Source organism: Ascaphus truei, chromosome 1 (assembly GCF_040206685.1).
Source record: "Ascaphus truei isolate aAscTru1 chromosome 1, aAscTru1.hap1, whole genome shotgun sequence".
NCBI lineage: Eukaryota > Metazoa > Chordata > Amphibia > Anura > Ascaphidae > Ascaphus > Ascaphus truei.
This window is the reverse complement of record NC_134483.1, coordinates 130,609,146-130,627,376: the sequence shown is the minus strand read 5'-3', so window position 1 is coordinate 130,627,376 and position 18,231 is coordinate 130,609,146. Positions and strand designations below refer to the sequence as shown.

Sequence of the window (18,231 nt, the reverse complement as noted above, 5' to 3'; positions counted from 1 at the left end):
ATTTAATGCTTGGATGCGGGTTTTTGGGCCCACTTTATACAAATTGTGTAATAGTTTCAGTATCTGTATCCCCCACCCCACCCACAATCTTATCAGCTTTTTGCCAATACATGTTAATGACAATAAATAGGCTTCTTGGGGGATAAGAATATGTTGTCTTGCTCTCTGCAGCTGACAAAGCGGAAAATTCTAAATGATCTGAAGCAGCCCTTAGTGCTGTTTTCAAACAAAAGTACCCATTGACGTCCATGGTAACTTTCAGCAGAAAACAGCCGCGATGGCCATTTCAGAGTATATAGAATTTACCCCAAAAATCTCTACGTCTAAAGACCTTGTTATGAAGGGAGAAACACTAAGGGATATTGGAGCTCGATCCTGCTTCAATGGACATTTACGTAATTTGCCGTTATCACGGGGTCGAGTTCCAATATCCTTTATCGCATCCGTAGTGAATACCAGCTATAGTGAATCTGAATCCCTTTTACTTGAATGGACCAATATTATTTAGGCCCACCTATGTCTATCTTCTTGCTCTACACTATTCTTTTTTTTCCCACCAAGTAAAGGAAGGTGTCATTGTGTAAAATTAGCTGAAATATATTTTGTCAATGGAAAGGAAAAGGGCAGGCTTGGGGTTGCAGTGTTACTAGAATTGTAAACCCAGATACTAAACTCAGGAAAGGATTCACAAGTAAACCCAAGCACTGTACACTGACACTTCATGCTTCTGCACAACCAAAGTAAAAAGATTCGGAATACCAGTATATACAGGTGCAATATTGTACCAGAGTTTTCTTCATCACCAAAGCAACAAGAAACATCATTACTACTTGACCGTAATTTAAAAAAAAAATCAGTAATGGATAATCCAGGTGGTGCTAACATAAGGAATTTCCATTCAAATCCAGAGTAGTTTCCTGATTGAGTAACCCCCATGGAGTTTATCACTTTTGCAGTTTATTTGTGCCTAAAAATATATATTATGTCACATGTATTGGACTAATTTGTTGTTTTAGTAGTTTTGACGGACATGCCCCACATTAGGTGTTACATTGGCAGTTGTAGGACTTGAACCCATGAAATGGCAATTGACAATTAAATAACTTTAAGGCCTTTTACGTGACGTAACTTCCAAACACATCCTCTTGTATTGAAGGGTTGTTTTATGTATATAAATAATCAACAGCAAACTCAATCCACCGCCATAAAGGATCCTCTACTGGTGTTTAGCAGTTGTGGGGGAGGGGGGAGTGATTTTGGGGAAAACACATTTTTGACTGGATCTTACGATGTGTTTTGGTTCTATCAGTAGACTTGTACGACTGTAGAAATGAAATATATATACCATACACATTTTAAGTTATGATGGGTGAAAAAAGGCGACAAGAAACCTCCACCGTATAGCATATAGCAAATAAAAAGATTACTTGTGAGCACATTCACATGTCTTAGGCTGCGCTTCTAGTGCCGGCGACAGCGACGCAACGTTGCGTCAAAACAAATGCATTGCCGCCGTCGCGTGCGCTTATAGTAAGCGCGGAGTGATGGATTGGTCACAATCGCTGGAAGTCACCTCTATTTCATTTTCCAGCGACCGTCGCCTGACCGTCGTGTCGCCATCGCCGGCACTATAAGCGTAGCCTTAGACAGGTCTGCAACCCTGCCCTTCACCATTATCACCTAGCATACAGTGCTTCCACTGCAGCAAGGGATTTTGGGAAATGACATGCAGATGAGCACACCGTGTCAGTGTTCCTTGCTGCAGTGGAAGCACTGTATGCTAGGTGATAATGGTGAAGGGCAGGGTTGCAGACATGTCTAAGACATGTGAATGTGCTCACAAGTGTTCTTTAAAAAAAAAAAATATATTTATATATATATATATATATATATATATATATATATACACAGTGGTCGACAAATCACCCAAAAATCTACTCGCCGAACAAAAAATCTACTCGCCACCTAGTCCCGCCCCCAACCCTGCCCTAGTCCCGCCCCGCTTTAAAAAAATCAAATGAAATAAATTGAATAAATTCCTAGTAAGAACAACATTAGATTTTGACATAAGTTTATTTATTGTATTACATTATGCTACAATTAGTCCTTGTTACGTGTGTGTGTGTGTGTGTATGTATGTGTGTGTGTATGTGTGATCTTACCTGATCCGCAGTCCAGGTACCTCATACCCGCAATGTTATATGTTGGAGGTGAGGTGTTTCTTACCTGTCTTCTGGGTTAGGGGGGATTCCGATGTCTCCTGTGTGAAGCTTGAGTCAGATCTGGAAGTAAGCAGTATAGGTTATTTCGGTGTAGGTATAGGGCAGTTAAGATATATAGGGTAAGTAAGATATCCAGGTCCAGAGTGTGAGACAGTGTGAGAGAGAGAGAGAGAGAGAGAGAGAGAGAGAGTGGGTGAGAGAGAGAAAGTGACACAGAGAGAGCGACAGAGAGAGTGCGACACACAGAGAGAGAGAGCGACAGAGAGAGAGAGAGCGACACACACACAGAGAGAGAGAGACACACACACACAGAGAGCGCGACACACACAGAGAGAGAGAGCGACACACACACACAGAGAGAGCGAGACACACACAGAGAGAGCGACACACACACACACAGATGGTGGGAGAGAGAGACCCAGTCAGTCATCCTACTCACACACACACTCTCACACACTGACAGACACACACACACACACACACTCTGACAGACACATACACACACTCACACACACACACTCTGACAGACACACACACACACACACACACACTGATAGGCACATACACTCTGACAGACACATACAAACACTCACACACACACACACTCACACACACACACCCACACACTCTGACAGACACACGCACCCACACACACACACACACACACACACTCTCTCTGACAGACACATACACACACTGACAGACAGACACACACACACACACACACACACTCTGACAGACAGACACACACACTGACAGACACACACACACTCTGACAGACACACACACTACCAGAAACGGCGCCGGGAGTCCCGCTCATCATCGGAGGTATGTTGTAGTCGGGGGCTGCGGGCGACATCGGGACCTTGCGGGAGACATCGGAGGTTTGAGGGGGCCAGCGGGGGCATATGGCGGCCAATGGGGTTATGCGGGGGCCTGCGGCGGCAATTGGGGGTTAGCGGTGACCATTGGGGGTATGTGGGGGCCTGCAGGAGTAAACGGGGGGCATTGGGAGGTATGCGGGCGCCATTGGGGATATGCGGGGGCCATTGGGGATATGAGGGGGCCACACACACACACACACACACACACTGACAGACACATACACACACTGACAGACACACACACACTCTGACAGACACACACTACCAGAAACGGCTCCGGGAGTCCAGCTCATCATCGGAGGTATGTTGTAGTCGGGGGCTGCGAGCGACATCGGGAGCTTGCGGGAGACATCGGATGTTTGAGGGGGCCTTCGGCGGCTTGCGGGAGACATCGGAGGTTTGAGGGGGCCAGCGGGGGCATACGGCCGCCAATGGGGGTATGTGGGGGCTTGCGGCGGCAATTGCTGGTATGCGGCGACCATTGGGGGCCTGCGGGGGTAAGCGGGGGGCATTGGGAGGTATGTTGGGGCCATTGGGGATATGCGGGGGCCTGCGGAGGCACTCTCTGGCTGCTACGGGGAGGAGAAACGTGCTCAGAGAGGCAGGGGAGGAGGGAGGGCACTGCTCAAGGAGCTGGAGGCGGGGTAAGCTCCTGCAGCATCATGAACCCGCCTCTGGCTTTTTTTTTTTTTCCTCCAGCGCGAGCGGGGAAAATTAAACAGCAGCGCGAGCAGGGAAAATTAAAAAAAAAAACACGTGTGCTCCTTGGGCCAATAACAGTGTTAAATCCACTCGCCCGGATATATATATATATCTATATATATATATATAGATATATGTATATAAAATAGGGCAGTATGTTGATTTCATTGGTGGGAATCTGTAGACCTTTAATGGATATTAGTTGCAAATAATATACAACCTGACCCATATCATAGACATTTGTGCATAAGGTAAGATGTAACCTGTAATTTTCCCTCTATTACTATGACTATTACACACTCCAGAGGTATAAAACAGATAATCACTTTTTTCAACATTTCAAAACGGTCAGCCTGTCATACTGTCTGAATAAAGTCAGTACGTCTACTGAAAATCCTCTCACAGTGTTAATTTTTCATTTAACACAATCATTCATACAGAGCTGTCAAAAAAGACCCTGGATCTCGTCCTGCCTTAATCTTATTTTTATACACATTTCTCAGTGCCGATAAATTCTCATTTAAATCCTGCTCTAGACTTAACATGTAAAATACATGTTGGTTTCTGCCACCCGTTCTCTAATTCTCACTAACATCTTCAGGGCTGTAACATTTAGAAAGTTGTAAAGCAGAGTGAACAACCCCATCTGTTTGACTTTAACATATGTGTCATCCTGTCTAACTAGCATATCGCCATTTGTTTACCATTCAGGGATAGGACATATCCCTATAGATTTAAAGAACAAGCCGCTCTTCATTATCATGCCGGGCCTCACACTTTTGGAAGGATTTGTTTAACTCTTTTATCTAAAGTCCTAGTCGCTCTCAGACAATGTAGACTAGAGCATGTCCTCTGCCTCACTTTAGAGTAAGTCACTTGCACTTTGTCTGTTACTCTATATTGCCAACCATAACATGAAATTAAGGTGCTCATCTTAAAGCAGCAATCCCCTATAAATAATATTTAATTATGATCCGTGATCCTTCCGACCTCCGGGGACCCTAGACTCCCAGTATAAAGGGATTTTCATTTTTAGTATTTAATGGGGGCTGGGGGATTGGTTGCCGGGGTTTACAAAAATGCTCATATCACAGGAACCGAAGTGTGCCCAGACGACAGTGGTCCACCGATCACTTCCTGGGATCCTTGAGGTTTAGGTAAGGGGAGAAAACGGGAGCAGGGTGGATCGCAGCTTTAACGTACAGTATCTTTCCCGGTTGAGATACTTTCAGTCAGTAATACTGGATCTCACCAAACTTATTTTCTTAGTGCTGCTGCCTTGCAAATGTCAGGAACTCCATTCAATTCAACTTCTTGTGTTTGAAACTGAACAGTTTGACAGGAATATTTACACCACGTAATATTGTGGAGATATTTGGTGTATAAGGGACAATAAGAGTAGGCCTTTATGCAGATTGGGTTCCAAGTTTCATCCATACAAATGCATCACAAATCACCAGCTTATACCCGCAGTCTAACATTGGGACAGAATAGCTGGACATAGTGATTCTCTGAGACCAAGTATTCAAATGCTTTTTTTGGAATCACTTTTACTGCCAAACTGAGTGTGATACTGTACACAGCATCCTTTTAAAGATATACGACAAAAACGTACAATGATTTCTTCTGAGTCCTGTCTAAGTCTTAAGAAGTTTGTATTGTAACCTGCACCCTTGCCCGGTTTGCCATTTTAGACATCCCTAGCTCATGACGTCTAACACCCTTTCTTCAAACTTACCCTGAAGGTGTAAGCACAATTTCAGTAAATGGTAGTAACGCTTAACTCATATGCCTTTTAGAGATAGGAAAGTTTACTGACTGACAGCAGGCGTGATCCCTGGATTCTTAGTAGGAAATGTAGACTTTTCCCCCCACATATTTTAATATAGACCATCATGAATCTCAGGTGAGTTATGTTGTCCCCAAATGTGAGACATTTTGCTGGCCCAAACAATTTGAGCTGTGATATTGTCTATATTGGGGCAGTCTCACTAAATGTGGGACACTTGGCAACCCTAAATGAATGGAAATAGTCTGTCTAAAGGAGCCTGTGCGCTAAAGACGACAACATTACTATTTATGGGAAATTGGGTTGAAACACATGAAATATTTGCATTGGTTTGCAATGGTTTAAAAGGTAATTATTGGTTTTGATAAAGAAAGCCTCCCTGAGGCTCAGCGTATGGTCTTTTATCAAATTATGTAAAAGGGAAAACCGTAAACCTGTATAGATTTTGCTTTTAACCCCTGTGGTGCTGCACCAAAAGGGTTAGGAATAAAAATCCTTTAACCATTGAATACAGTATTGTAAGTGCATAGTTTTTTGCTTTTGTTATAACCCTTATATGCTCCCCTTTGTCCCCCCACCAACACCACCGACGGCAAAAGGGTTTTAGCGGCAAAATAGTTTTAAATAAAAGAGAATGTAGGACATTTTTGGTGATTTTGTTCCCATCACAGCACAAAGGGGGGGCGGCTAAAAGATGATTAACATTCCAGGGACAGGCACATTAATACATTGCTTCCTCTGCAGAGTTAATGGTTTCTCTTGAGAATTCCCCCCCTTGTTGACAAGACAAGACAGTCAATTTTGCTGGCCTGCCACATTAGGGGCTCCCAAGAGGCAAGGGAGGGCTCGGAGAAAGAGCAGCAGAGTAGGCAGCATAACTCACTGTGCATTGAGCAAGGAAGTCTAATTCTGATAAATGGTCAACCCCAATGCAGCCTACCTGTTATTACAACAGACATGCAGTATCTGTGCAGTAAATTAGTCAAACCCCAATAGAGCTTGGTGGGAGCTTATCTTCAAGTGTATAATTTGAGTGATGAGGGAGCTGTCTCCGTGACCAGCGTGAGTGATTTGTTTCATATTGAAAGCGATTTAAACGACTGGCTTTCTCTCCTCTAATTTGCCACGGAAGGTTCTACCCCTTATATCTTATGTTTTCATTAGGTGCCCGTTATTATTTTTTACGTTCTTTATGTGATTACATGCTGTTACTAAAACAATGCATCTTTGACTGGCATTTTCTTAAGAACAAGTTGCCCTGAATGTTTCCACTAAAAACCAAATGAACACATAATACTGTACACACAGATCGGTTTGTGAATGATTATGTCATAAATATGATCACGTTTATTAACCATGACATCAGAGTGTAAAGTTTACTTTTTATTTAAAACTGCGGGTGGAGTTCATCAAGAGTAATAATGCATCAGATTTATTCAATTAAAAAAATCCCATTGCTTTCTATGGGATTCCTTAATGAATTTTTTTTATAAATCTGGTGTTGTTTGCCCCAGTTTTGCCACCGGGAGACTTTAATAAAATGGAAACATCTGAAAAGATCCCATTATATGCTCTCTCCTTTTATCAGGTATGAGGACTCAAACCTAAAATTGTCAATTCTGATGCATCTCCACATTCTTACTCAGTGACATTACAATACTGATATTATTATTATTAATAATTCATATATTATTATATATATATTTTCATGAGCACAGGCCTCTTTGCCCCTTGGCTGCCAGAACAATCTGCAAACACATGGCAGATGGATCACAAACCACGTTCAGACTTGATTTGAAAAATCTTAATGAATTCCGCCCATACTATTACATGTATAACCTACACGCGTCATTTGCATGATAACATGCTATTATTACTTTGTTGATAAAGCTTAGGTAAACATTTTGCAATGTATGAAATAGTGGGGCAGATTTACGTTTCACCGCACAGTCACAGCTCTGTAGAGTGAATGTACAATCGCACATTCACGATTGCGGCACCCTTGTGCAGGCCAGCGCTGCTATGCTCACGGACTGTTTGGAAGCACTTTGAATCTGCCCCAGAGTTATGGGTGTGGTTTGTTTCTGTTTGTTTTTAATGCAGAGCACCCGGATTGCACCCAGAGGATGAAGGAGCAATTGGGGCGGTGGGAAAATTAGAAATATAACTGGGTAAATATTCTTTTTTTTTTTTATCTAAGATTCATGAGTGCTAAGTTGATTGTGTGAAGCTTTTTTTTTTTCATTATTATTTTTCTTACATTTCAGTTTTATGCGTTGCCTACAAAATATATATATATATATATATATTGGCATTACCATAAATCAGACTGACAATGCCACCTACGTGGACATAGTTAGAAAATTAATAAAAAGTGGGTTATTGGTTGGTGGGGAGCAAATACATATAAGAACCGAAGATTCACCTTTTCATTGAAGAGCAGTTTTTGCTGCAACAGGAGCCATACAAAATATTTCCCAGCAGCTCCCCAGAAATGAGTGAGCATTGAACTAGCACTGATGACGATGATCTTTTTCAGGGTTGCCTACACAACTATTTGCCAAAAGGGGCCAGATAGGTGACAAAGCTGCTTTAAAGCAGAAATACAGATTTGAGGTAAAATAAGGCTTTTCCACTGGGAATTAATGTCAGGCTTTATGCAATAGTGTGACGTTTCCTTCACTTCCAACCTCCCATATCTCTTCCTTCCTAGAGTAAATAGCAGCCTGAATATGTGCATTTGTTGTCAAGCGTGAATCCATGTATTAAATCGGTGTGCCCGACATTACGGGAGGCATCTGCTATAATTATTAGCGCGTCCCAATAATGTTTTAACTTTCTCTTTGGGGAAGGATCGTTAGAGTTTTGGAAGTGCCCAGTCATACTAAGATTTACTTAACATGGAGCATCTTGGAGCATGTTTATTTTCAACGGGGTAAGGGATCCGTAACTGCAATGCTACTTTTCCGAGACAGCTAAGCTGTTTGTTGCATGTTAGCTGGTTATGTGTTATGCTGAGAATGATGTTGCTATCATTTTTTTGTTCCAAGCCCTTCACTAGTACAGATTGCTATGTTAATGCCACTTTTATAGGCATGCTCAATTAGACGAGGGATGATTATCTCCCTGCAGCTTATTATCTTTGTAGGATTTTCACCCGATCTGTGTTTCTTTGGATGTGTGGGATATTATTATCTAGGAGCAGAGTTATAATCAGAAACATTGCTGTCCCATGACCCAAATAAGTGAGATTTCGGGGTACTTGAGCAAAAAAGACAATAGGTTAATAGAAATGTCTTACATTAAAGTCGGTGGCACCACTTATCAGAATTTAAAAGCATGGAGAAAATTCAACGTTAGGGACTGTTACCGTGATTGCAGGTTATAAAAGTAAGAAATAAACTGAGTGAGTAACAAAGACGTCATTATAGCAGAATTGCTGCCAAAATAGCTATTCCGTGCACAACTATTAAAGCTCATCAAGCACCTTAAGCACTAACAGGAGTCAGTGATAGAAACACTAACATTTGCACTATCCCTGTCTGGATCTAACTGCTAACAGGAGACTTCCTGAATGTCTCTATAACAAATCAGTCCTGAAAGGGACAGGTCTTCTTCTCCTTTGGCAGCAAAGTAGTCCCATTTTCTGGCTCTGTATCCCTGACTCTTAGTGAATATTGTAATATTTGATCGTGTCGCAGCCACTTCATTTGTTTTCTAAAAAAAACCAGATATCTTAATTGGAACCCTCTTAGGCTGGTATGAGGTGGGGGTATAGCTCTGTTTGGCATATTCCCAACCAATATAGGTTTTTCATTGCAACCTGACTCCTTTCTTATCTGATTCTGACTTGTTTGCCGGTGTGATGCTATCTCAGCATCTGCCATTGGTAGCTGATCTGAGGAGTGACCGTAGAGCATCTTTTCACTGCCCTAGTAAGCATGAAGGTATGTGCTGTACCAATTAGTGCTAGAGGTACTAGTTACCATGAAGGTTTGAATGGTCAGTTCTGTTTCTGAAGTAAAATCTCCATAAGTGTCCATGACTTGGTGAGTTGGAATGAAAGAGCACCACTTTTAAGATTCACATGTCAATACTGCCAGTGTTGATTCACTGCTCTTTAATGCCCTTTGGTGCCAGGGGGCAAAGCAATGCAGTTAGGGACCTATTTACTAAGTGGTGCAACCCACCGCAAGACGCCGTTCACACGCCGGAAGATACCTTATGGTCCATTCAGCTGAATGGGGTGTAAAGTGTCATCTGATGCTGAAAGGTGTCTTGGAATAGTACAACTTAGTAAAGATGACCTTAAATTGCTCTCTGGCAGCTAAGGGCAGCAGTGCCATCGGAGTTAAGGCAGCAGTGCTATCTATGCTGCTTTGTTAAATCTGTTGTTGACATACGTTAGATTATAGCAGAGCATTGCCAATCTCAGCAGGTCAGTACTGTACTATGATACACATTACTATAATACACAAGAGGTACTCATTGCCAAAATGTCATATTGCGTAGCACACAGAGTAGGCATCTGCCCCTACTAGGCCAAGTTTTGTCTCGAACTAGTCTTCTGCTCTGCCCCATCTCTCTCGCTTTTTAGAAACGGAGTTATATCTGTTGGCATTTTAAAGCAGGTATATTTATGACAATTGGGCTAAGGTATATTTTTCAGCATTATCGAAAGTGGGGGCTTCTTTCTGGCTCCCGTTTTTTTGCCCAAAGATTTTTGTTTTGTCCATGGGGAAACAATATGGCCACCTCACTACAGTTACCAATAGAAAAGTGCAATCTTGTGATGATGACGTCAACTTTCCTCTCAACCCAAAAGACTGCATTTTATAAATTTAATTAAATACATGGTAACAAATTAAAATCCTCAGTTCTCATTATCTCTAATAAATAAATAATTCATGCCAAAAATATTAATGAAACAACAAAAAACAGTTCCAGTTTGCGCCTTTGACTGTTTGTCGCTGTCCCCAGCAATTAAAAATGTAATAACAGATAGCTTATTGGTTATGTGACTATAGGAAATTGATAGGGGAACCATCTCATTAATCAGAAGTGTGTGCATCATTAGGTTAGGGCAGAATAATGGAACCGCTACTCCCATTAGATCTGGCTGATATTGGTCACGGAAAGACTGGTGTGCAGGATAGATGTTGTGTGTGGTAATGGTGTGTTAGCATGAAGTCTTTATGTATGGTTGTGGTTTACGGTGTATGACAGACTGCTCAGATGCTGTTGTAAACATTGTTAATCAATTGTTTTATGCATTCATCATTCGGAACCTTTCTTAGTTAAAGTGAAACTTGTCCTGCACATTCTACTGGATCCTGTTCTTTGGGATTATTTCAGATTTAAAATTGAGGGCTCACTTTGCTACATTTGAGAAACAGAGAAGAATCCTGTTGCCAGTTTCTTAAATCTACCTCATCAAATTTCCTAACCGTTTTGCTTTCTGAGGTCAAAGTGGCTTAAAAGTACCCCTACAGCACCTGTAAAAATTCTGCATTTATTTAATATTAAGCAAAAGCCATGATAGCCATATTTCAGAAATATTTAGACAATTATTACGCTTAAGAAGTACAAAGGGAGAGAGGCTTCCTATTTAAAGAGAATTGTATTTATTTTAAAATAAAATAAAGTGTAACTCTTAGCTTGTCAGTAAAAAAAAAAAAAGTACAGGCATACCCCGCATTAGCATACGCAATGGGACTGGAGCATGTATGTAAAGTGAAAATGTACTTAAAGTGAAGCACTACCTTTTTCCCACTTATCGATGCATGTACTGTACTGCAATAGTCATATACGTGCATAACTGATATAAATAACGCATTTGTAACAGGCTCTATAGTCTCCCCGCTTGCGCACAGCTTCGGTACAGGTAGGGAGCCGGTATTGCTGTTCAGGACGTGACGACAGGCGCATGCGTGAGCTGCCGTTTGCCTATTGGGCGATATGTACTTACTCGCGAGTGTACTTAAAGTGAGTGTCCTTAAACCGGGGTATGCCTGTAGTGGTCGTCTGAGATTATAAATAAAAAAAATAGTGGTTCTCCAGATCCCTTAGTAGCATCGCACTTCAATCACTGAAAGAAACTCAGTAACTTATTAAAATGATAAAGAAAAGTATTTTTAGTTGTATTTCTCCCGACTTCAGTATATCCAACTTTTCCCAGTTGAATTTCCGTTCCAAACACTACATGTAGTCTTACTTATACTGTCCTTAAATAATCCTTTTCCAATTGCCGTAAGTTTCCCTTCATCATGTTTATCACAAGCGTTCTAGTACTTTCTAGTACTATTGATATAAAATAGAGTTCCCGAGCTTCTTACAAAATGGTAGCATACAGTATGTGACTTAGCGTTCCATTTTTTTCCCAGTAATTACAACGTACCTGCAGATACAATTGCTGAATTCTTTTCTCATTTGCTTATATTCTGACTTTGTTTATTAGTCATCTAAGACCAAGACACCTGTCGAGTCGGTTTATACAAATGCAGTTTTTTTCATTTCCAGTCTCATTTATTTGCTACTTAAAGCAGCAATCTCCCTCCCCCCGACCCAAAAATAACATTCTGTAATATTTGACGGTGTGCTATTCCTTCCATTTTTCACAATGTTCATTTATTTATTTTTGCTGAGTTTTCACCGGTTTATTATTTTACGGACATTACTTGTTACCGTGGCAATCTCTGTTGTCTTAATGCATGTGAATGACAGGTGCCATTGTAATCTTGTACAGAGGCAAATTATCAATAACTAATATCTCCAGAATTGAACTACAGGGTATATAAAAAAAAAAGTGTATGGCATTGCTAAGAAGAGCAGAAAGGGGACTTTAAAAAGGAAGGAGACGTTGTTTTTTTTATGATGAGTAGAGCGAACTGGTGCTCTAACTGCCAATTGGTACTTACCACCTCTCTGATGTAGGACATTAAAAAAGAATGTTTGTGATCAGCCACCTCTCAAATTGTCCTGACAAATGTAGGGCTTCCTATGCCCCTCTTATGTATAATCTGCTTCAGAAGTGGATCGAATGCACTTTGCATTTGCCACCCTTACATTCTTTCTTTTTTTTTACTCTCCAGATCCCTGTATTTAATAAAATTAGGGTTGACACAATGAAGCGTTTAGATGTCTGTGAATAGCATACAGTTCACAATTAGGGTTGCCAGGGGTCTTACCCCAAAATACCGAACACAATGGTGAAAAGTACAAAGTGCTTGAGAAAAGTCATTGGGGTCTGTGGAGAGTGCACCCTCCCTAGAATCATCTCCCCGCGATCATCATCATCATAGTCCCCCTCATCATCATCAACTCATTTCCCACCTCATCATCATCATCACATTTCCCGCCATCAACATCATTATAGTCCCCCCCATCATCACCATAATCTCATTTCCCACTCCCATCATCTCCCCCCATATAATCATCATAGTCCCCCCTCATCATCTCATTTCCCACTCTCATCCTCATCATCATCTCCACCCATCATCATCATCCTCCCCCCATCATCATCTCATCTCCCCGTGTCATTTTTTAAGATTGCGCTGTCCAAAATGACAAACCGTTAGTGAGAGTTTATAAACTCTTCAGACATCTCTACACACATCATCAGGGATAGGGCCAAATAATGTCACATTTAAATGTGTAACCAAGGATAGTGGATGGGGTTAAATATTTAGGATAATGCATTGGTTTGCGCACACCAAGTTGCAGTTCCCACTGTTGATGTGGCTACGAGCAGGCCTATTTACTTGACCACTGATCCTTAAACCATTTGGGTAAGTGCACTGCTTCTTTAAAGGGCCATAGCACATGCTTTTTGTCTTCTCGAAGTCCTCCTTCCAGTCCCAGTTTCTACTAGTGAAATCAATAAGTTCAGTGCTCAATTATTTCAGAATATAGACAATGAACAAAATAGAAACAGTTAACATTACATTAGTCTGGAACAATGCACTTACAGTATTCTCTCTGGGATTGCTACGTTAATTACCGTTTTCTCTGTGCATCTCCCTTTGCACCCATTAGATTGTAAGCTCTTCTGAACACAACTCCCTTTTTCTGTTGTTTAAACCCGGTCATCTTACCATGGTATAGTAATTTTAAATTGTTTGCATGCTTGTTTAACATGGTGGACAGCTTGACTCTATATTAAAATACCACAATAACAATTAATATGTCCTTGAACTAAATTAAAATCCTCCTTCTATGTGGCCCCAATAGTAAACTTAGATGGGTAGGCAGGGAGGGGAAAGAAATTAAATGAATGATTGCATACAACCTGTGCCTTACGGACCATTATTTTTTGCATATGATATTATGTCAGGGTATTAAACAAAAGTGCAGTAGATTAACAAGTGACTAGAGCTCCAGGAATCAATTCTTTTTCAACTGAGGTGGCGTAATGGAAATCGACTTCTATGAATGAACTCTTGTTCCGAAGTTATGAGCAGTAGAGCTAATGCACTGCCATGAGTTCATCTTTATTATTGCGTTACACCTGAATCAATTGACAAAGTAGTTTTTTTCTTCTTCTTCCCTTTAAGCAAGGGATGGCACTTAATTGAATAAAAGTCAATGTAATTATATTAGCAGAAGTCATCACTAGTGCTGACAGAGGAAAAGGGACACTGCTCAACAGATCTCGCCTGAGCATTTCTGCCTGCCGTTTGGGCTGACAGAAATTGAAGACGGCTACATGATCTAATTAGATTGTAGATTTTTTTTTCCCACTGCTCCAAGTGAGAACAGAGTAAAAGGAGACATCCCTTCCCCAATGCAGCAGTTGCCGACTGCTGTGTTTTCACAAGCCGTCTTCAGGAAAGCTTGTGTCCATCTGGGAGTCTGTGCGTCCCTTACACAAGTGTTAATTTATTCCTCTCTCTGTTTCGCCGAATCTCTGGATCCCTCCCCCGCTCAAGTGTGGCTGACGTCTGTCTTTCAGAAACAACCTAAGAAACTTTAAGTGCAGAGCTTTAAGGGAGCAGTCCCACATACTCCAGGACCAGGTCATGTCTGTGGTTGATGCTTTTTTTTTTTACAAATAAATCCAGGGGTACATATGTTTAAATCTTAAAGAATTTAAATATAGGATTTTAAGGTGTCCCTGTTAATCAAGTGCTTCACTAGGTCTTATCATTCTTTATCCAAGCCTTTTCTTTATTTCTGTTGGCTATCCTCATCAATAGGAAATGTGTCTTCTTCTTAGTTAATGTCTTTCTTCTCCCTGACAATTAAAATAATAATTACATTTAGGATAGCACCTTTAATAGCCCACACTTTCATATGATATGTTTATCTCAAATTTGATTGTGGGAGTGATTGTGCTTTTAAGAGTTAACATAACATAATTGTAAATAACTCACCATAATTAATGGTGCCCTGTAGCCCCTGATAGGTGTAAGAAAAGGAGCTGTCTGAAGCTTGTTCGGCATATTTAATTGTATATATCGGGAAAACAAATAATTTCTTTTTGGTGTCTAGCTCTTTGCGACCTTTGTCAAGTCAATTCTTCCTGTAAAAAAAATGAGATTGTGAAATCAAAGGCATTCATTGTGTCTGTGAAAATCTATGTAGAATGTTGTGTGAGACAGTTCAACAATGTGAAAGGGATGTTAGATGTTGATCAAATTCTATTTTATCACCAACCTGATTGTAACCCCTCTACTTTTAGCTCTCAGACTTATGACTATAGCTGTCCCTGTCTATAGCTTACTGGGCCACACGTGGCCTACTGTCAGACAGCAGGAAGAACACAGATACAATATGGGTATAACTAGTTTACTATTCTAACTGACTGATACCTTCTGATCCTCAGTTGGGGATCACTACCCACAATACAAAGGTTAATATACAATCCCCAAATACTGCTGCACGGGTGTTAGTCAGTATCAGTGGTGTAGTACAGGGGGGCGCAAACTTTTTTCCCTGCGCCCCCCTGCCGGCTGTCCCCTCACTCCCGCGCCCCCCCCCCCAACCCCAACTTACCCTCGCACCGGCGTAATGACGTCACGTTGCCATAGCAACGTGACGTCACATGACCTCGCAGCGTCATTTTGACGCCGCGTTGCCATGGCGACGCCGGGAGGAAGCAGCCGGAGCCACGGGTAAGTATGGTTTACAGAGGCCCTGCAGCTCCCCCGGCACTTAATTTAAGTGCCTTCGGGAAGCGCGCGGGGCCTCTGTAAACCCCGCGCCCCCCGTCGGCAGTCTCGCGCCCCCCCTGGGGGTCGCGCCCCACAGATTGCGCACCGCTGGTGTAGTACACACCCAACCCTGGGTATGTTGGCTTGTGATTGTGAAGGCACCACGTGGGAGTTCGTTGAGTACTGAACCTTGTTGCAGGCCTGTTCTTCAAAACGGTGCTTTGGTACCACTGTGTCTTTATAGCCATTCAGGATCCCCTCCAGCTGCACGTGATCTCTTGCTCACGACTGGAACTGTAGCTTTCAGCTTCTGTTGCCACGTGCACGCATGCACTCTCTCTCCACATCTGGAACGAACCTGATAGCATTCAGGTTCGCGCAACTCTGAACCAACATGGCTACCTCCCCTTTTTAAAAGCTCCTCTCCCTCATAGTCCCTCCTCTTCTACAGCCATTACTATTGGCTGCTCTCATGTCCATCACAGTCACATGTCCAGAGCGCCTTGGAGAGCATCATGAAGGCGGAACTGTTGTTCCACACCATGGGCTTTTCCTACATCCTATTCTTGAGTGGAAAAAACCTCTGGCCTATAAGCCATCTGTGCTTTCAGCCGTTTATTTCAGTGTTCTGGAGCAGGACTGTCTCCAAAATTGAACATAGCCTGTAGGACATCACTTTGGCACTATACACGTAAGCCACCACTGTGCCTCTTCATATCCACACATCATGTGTGGTCTCATTTCATACTACTCCTAGTGTGTCCATTTTCCCCTTCTGTATGGACAGCATTCCAGCCTTTAATAGTAGCCCTCCCGGGTCCCTTCTATATTTTGCCATTGTCACTTTTCCAGTTATCCTCTGTACGCTATTGGGGGACACTTGCATAGGGTGGGGTCCTGCCCACGTTACCTTCCCCAAGGTCCCCTCACTCTGAGCCTTGTCTTTTCTCTCCATCCGCTGGTATGCCTTCAAACACAAGGAATGGATGGTCAATGTCCGGCCATAATTGTTTCCACAAATGGTCTGGCACCATTTTGCTGGTTGTCCAAAAATATTGGCATACGTGCCATTTATAGCCCCAGTCTCTTCCTGCTGCAGACTTTAGGGAATATGAAGGCCACCACCGTCAATGGTCCTTCTACTCCAGTTACTTTCTTGGGAAACTCAAGCTTCACCACTTCATACCCTAGATAAGGGTAGATGACGTCACTAAGGCTCCACACGACCAAGCCCTCCAGTAGTTGCAATGGCAACTGTTTTAGGTACCGATCGTACCAGGGCTTGAAAATTATGGATACTTGTGATCCACTATCCAAGAGGACGTTACATACTTGTCCCTCAATCTCTGCTTTTACTCACGCTGAGGGTCCCAATAGTCCCCGGGTGAAGTGGGAGGTAGAATAACCTCTTGCTGGTGCTGTCCTAACAAAGCCTTTCTGTACTCTGGGCCCAGTATGCTCCTTCCCTGGATCCCTAGGTTGTTTCCCAAGGAAGAATGAGAATGGAGGAACTGCTCTGACAATGACTGGCATAGTGTCCTCCGTCTCCACATCTATAGCAGAAATCCGGCCCTCTGGTTTTGGGATCTTGATTTTTCCACAGCTTCCTACCCCATCTGGGGGCTTGCTCTTTAGGGGGGGACCATCGTGCTTCTCCCCGGTGTCCCTCTTGACTATTCGCATTTGCCACTTCTCCCATTCGCATGACATTCATCAATTCCAGCACCTTCTGTGGGCTCACCTGCTTGGCATGTGTTCGGTCGGTCCTCACTTGGCCTATTATATGTCATAGCATGTGTCGGTCCTTCCTCGGTGGACCAGATGCCAGCTTCGCTATCTCCTGATCCCCAATAGCTAGCTGCTGCTACGGTCTTAACACACCATCCTGCGTTCGGGCAGAGCACCATCTGTTCTTCCTTATCCCATATATTTCTCGTAGTAGCTGTAGAAACTTTGGGATGGGAGACTCTTTATGTTCTCGGAGTCGCAAATAGTGGGTTATTACAACTCTGGATGGTACCCACTGATCAATTGTTCTACCCAGGCGCGATCCACCCGATATGGGGTGATACCCTTATTCTTCAATACCTTCAGTAACACAACCTTCAGTCTGCGCAAGAACTCAGCTAGTTTCTCACCTTTATGCTGGTACATTCCGCAGAATCTAAAATACAGTTACTCCCCACTTTCAATCGCGCCAAATATATTCTCTAACGTTCTCAAGTATTTCCTAGGGGTGCTAACCGTATTTCCTTCTCTAACAGCCCTTACTATGGCTAATGCAGGCCCCTTTAGGCTTTTCGCAATCCGGACCTTCTTGTCTTGGTCTGAGCCCCCCATTCCTGCACCATCTGCGTGGTTTGCTCAATCCAACTTTCAAAGTGTGTGCAGTAACAGTGCTAGGGCCCGCAACAGGTTTACATTCTACAGTGACACCCCACATCTCCTGGTCCCTCCCCGCAATGCTATCAGGCATATTGGTA

The 18,231-nt window shown here is 42.5% G+C and overlaps 1 protein-coding gene across 16 annotated transcripts in view; it reads left to right on the top strand.

Annotated features, from left to right (window-relative positions):
• BNC2 (basonuclin zinc finger protein 2) overlaps nt 1-18,231 on the top strand; it is a 556,774-nt gene that overhangs the window by 501,963 nt on the left and 36,580 nt on the right. Inside the window, exon 6 of one of the 16 annotated variants that reach the window (XM_075594839.1) lies at nt 7,701-7,768. The exons of the other annotated variants lie outside the window; for them this stretch is intronic. Within the exon in view, the coding sequence (XP_075450954.1) occupies nt 7,701-7,764 (64 nt within the window). The 3' untranslated portion in view covers nt 7,765-7,768. The remainder of the gene's footprint in view (nt 1-7,700; nt 7,769-18,231) is intronic. 16 annotated transcript variants of the gene reach the window in all.